The 3,881-nt window shown below is 41.4% G+C and overlaps 1 protein-coding gene across 1 annotated transcript in view; it reads right to left on the reverse strand.

Moving 5' to 3' along the window:
• WWOX (WW domain containing oxidoreductase) overlaps nucleotides 1–3,881 on the reverse strand; it is a 1,226,505-nt gene that overhangs the window by 847,066 nt on the left and 375,558 nt on the right. Inside the window, exon 7 of the mRNA XM_011990088.1 lies at nucleotides 1,976–2,161. Within this exon, the coding sequence (XP_011845478.1) occupies nucleotides 1,976–2,161 (186 nt within the window). The remainder of the gene's footprint in view (nucleotides 1–1,975; nucleotides 2,162–3,881) is intronic.

Below are 3,881 nucleotides of genomic sequence, written 5' to 3' on the forward strand. Positions count from 1 at the left end.
GCGAAGGTAATACACAAGCCAGCCTGGGGAAATTGCCATTTTGTTAAAACACCTTTAAATAATATGCAAAGAAGCCGGGCGCGGTGGCTCATGCCTGATAATCACAGAGCTTTGGGAAGCCAAGGTGGGCGAATCACAAGGTCAAGAGATCGAGACCATCCTGGCCAACATGGTGAAACCCTGTCTCTACTAAAAATACAAAAATTAGCTGGGCATGGTGGTGGATGCCTGCAGTCCCAGCTACTCAGAAGGCTGAGGCAGAAGAATCGCTTAAACCTGGGAGTCAGAGGTTGCAGTGAGCTGGGATCGCGCCACTGCACTCCAGCCTGGCAACAGAGCGAGACTCTCTCTCAAAAAATAATAGTAATAACAACAATGTGCAAAGAATAATTGGAAAGCAGAAAACTAGTGCCAGCCATCAGACAGGAGTGAACACGACAACACATTTCAGGAAGGCCTCCCTACAAACTAAGATAGGTCTAATTCAAGAGTCCAAGTCCCTTCCTTTCAAATTAATCTTTTAAATGAAGCTAAGATTCGGATCTCCAAAGTACGCATGAATTACACTGTAGTTAAGGAGAGAACAAAGACGTCACACAAAATACCACTTGAGATACAGATTTACAAAGGAGAGTGAGCAGCTGACAATTCAACATAATCTCCCATTAAATACCAGCTCATTTAAACATATCCCGTGGTGCCCTCCACATCTGGTGGATGACTGGGGCTGGCAGATTTATTTCTGGAGCTCTCTCTGCTGCCTGCCCCCACAGTAGCCTCCCTCGCCCCTTAACAGGGCCACTCCACTTTCTTTCACAAACCTGGTGTGATTTGCAAAGATAAGGCTGTCCAGATTTTGTTACCACCTAATTACTGGCTGTTTCATGTCTTTTAACACGGGGGAGGATTATTACTGGCATTTTCCTTTCATTTCAGCCATCATAAATTTAAAGTGGCAAAAGTAAATCTATCTGCAGTGTGTCACTTATACCGTAAGCCCCTGTGTTTGGGAGTGATAAAGGTTTCAAGCTAACCCTTGGCTGGTCTCTCTCTTCCAAGTCCCAGGGGTTACATTTTATGGAAGTATGATTAAAAAAATAAGCTTCATTCTGGGTCACTAAAACATTTCAGGACTTAAGACGGAGAAGAAGGAAGAAAAAAATGGGCCCCTTTCACATTATTTCTTTTTCTAGCTACTCTGCTAAGAGTGTAAACTCCCCCCCAAAACACACACCAAGCAAACGTGAAAGAGAGCTCTCCCTAACACATATTAAATCCAGCCTCATCCAGCAAGGCCTTTGTCCTTTCGGAATATTTCTCTCTAGACAAATAGTTGTTTATCCAACTCTAGAAACAAATATGCTGAAAATACGATGAAATTTTCAAATGTCTTTTTCAGTCAACTGAATATTCTCCTAATGGCAATAGGAAAAAAGTGCCATCTGATGTTTTAATTGAAATTTTAACCAAAAGAGGCATGGCCAGATTTCTAATATGCTCTAACTACAGTACTTCCCTTTCCACAATTACACAGCTAATGTCTGCATCGAATTCCCTAATTTCTCATTATAAAACAATTGGATTTCATCTCGCAGGCTTTAATTGTATTGTTTCTCCTGCTAGAATAACTGCACATTCTTCTCGGTAAGATGTTGAAGTTGTTGAATTACAAATCAATAAAGGTCACGCCATTCAGATTTCATCAATTATTATTCCATCTCTAAGCAAAATCAATGAGGAGCTTGAAGTACAGTCATAAAAACAATCTTCGTTGCTCTAGACAGTCCTTCTCAACAGTCCCCTACAATCACACAGACACACAAAAAAGACCTGGAAAAATTAAGTAAGCCAAGTTGAGTCCACCCACATGTCTCAAGTAGGACTAATGAAAATTATTTTCAGAATGAGAGCCTTGGGGGAATATTAGCTGGTATGAGAAAGGGGGTAAGTGAACAAATATGCAATTCAAACCCACCGATGGGACTCTGAGGAGACCACAATGACACGGGCAGGAGCTGAGCGGCACAAAACATCCTGGAGGAGTTGGACAAGGTAGAAGTGCCCCAGATGATTCACTTGAAAGGTGGTCTCCAGGCCGTCTTTGGTGAGACTCCAGGGTAAAGCAAAAGCTGCTGCGTTGCACACAAGCACATGAAGAGGCCTGAAAAATAAAATATTCCACATGATGTGAACATAAACACTACAACCAAGCATAATCAATGCTCCTTCAGGAATGAGAAATTCTTTCTCCGTCTTCTAGATTCCAACCATTTAGAAATAGGATACCCTAGAATGTCGCATGGCTTTGAGTGGGCAACTGTCCTTTGTTGCTGAGGATGAGAGGATTTTTAGGACACAGGACTTTCAGTGCGAAAACCAGGACAGTGACAGGCAATCCGGGAAGAGTTGTCACCCTAGTTGGAACTCAGATTCAACCACCTGATTAACTCCGTCTTTCTTAATTCATCCAAGTCTCACTTTGTCTGTAAATAAAAATAGCCCTTAAAATAGTTATGAGTAATAAAGGAGAAATGATGCTGTTAAAAAGGCTGGCATAGGGCCGGGCACGGGGGCTCACACCTGCAATCCCAGCACTTTGGGAGGCCGAGGCGGGTGGATCATTTGAGGTCAGGAGTTTGAGACCAGCCTGACCAACATGGTGAAACCCCATCTCTATCAAAATACAAAAAAAAATTAGCCGGGTGTGGTGATGCATGTCTGTAATCCCAGCTACTCGGGAGGCTGAGGCCGGAAAATCGCTTGAACCCTGAGGCAGAGGTTGCAGGGAGCTGAGATCATGCCACTGAACTCCAGCCTGACCAACAGAGCATGACTCTATCTCAACAAATAAACAAACAAACAAAGAAAAAACAAAACAACTGACACAGGACCCAGTACTTGGTAGGTGCTAAGCAAGCATAGCAAGGGGGTAAATGCTCTGTCTAAAGAGAAGGTACATATTGTTTAAAGATACAGAATTTCTTGTAGAGATCAGATTAAATGAACATTTTATAAAGAAGCCTAGAGATAGGTAAGTAGAAGTCTGTCATAATATTCTCTTATTTTGTATATATTTAATCTTTTTTTTTTTTTTTTCTGACAAGATCTTGCTCTGTCATCCAGGCTGGAGTGTAGTGGTGTGGTCGTAACTCACTGCAGTCTCAAATTCCCAGGCTCAGACGATCTTAGCCTCCTGAGTTACCGGGACTACAGGGGCACACCACCATGCATGGCTACTTTATTTCTTCTTTTTTATTTTTGTAGAGACGGACTCCCGCTATGCTGCCTAGGGTGATCTTGAGTTCCTGGTCTCAAGCAATCCTCCTGCCTAGGCCTCACAAACATAATAAAACTGTTAACGATAAAAGTAATCCTTTCATGTGAATCAAAAAGCTAAATTCTCAAAAAGTAAGTATATACTGGTGAAAAATCATAATGTACTAATAAGAACTGTACAACAAAATATACACAAGAATATTCACAGTGTTTGTGATAAACTAAGGCAGCAAATTAGAAGCAAACTAAATACATCATTGAGGAATTATTACATTTAGAATATATCCACATGATAGAACACTATGCAGCCATTAAAATCATAAACAAATCTACTGACCTTATAAAACACGTTATAATATAAAATTTAATGTATTTTATTATCAGACACAGACACACAAAGAAACAGAGAAAGAGAGAGAAAGAGATAGAAAGGTTATGAAAGATATATAAAAATCAGGGTGGGCGCGGTGGCTCACGCCTGTAATCTCAGCATTTTGGGAGACTGAGGCAGGCAAATCACGAGGTCAGGAGTTCGAGAGCAGCCTAACCACATGGCGAAACCTCGTCTCTACTAAAAATAAAAAAATTAGCCCAGTGTGGTGGCA

The sequence above is a fragment of the Mandrillus leucophaeus genome, unplaced genomic scaffold (genome assembly GCF_000951045.1).
Source record: "Mandrillus leucophaeus isolate KB7577 unplaced genomic scaffold, Mleu.le_1.0 Scaffold37, whole genome shotgun sequence".
NCBI classification, from domain to species: domain Eukaryota; kingdom Metazoa; phylum Chordata; class Mammalia; order Primates; family Cercopithecidae; genus Mandrillus; species Mandrillus leucophaeus.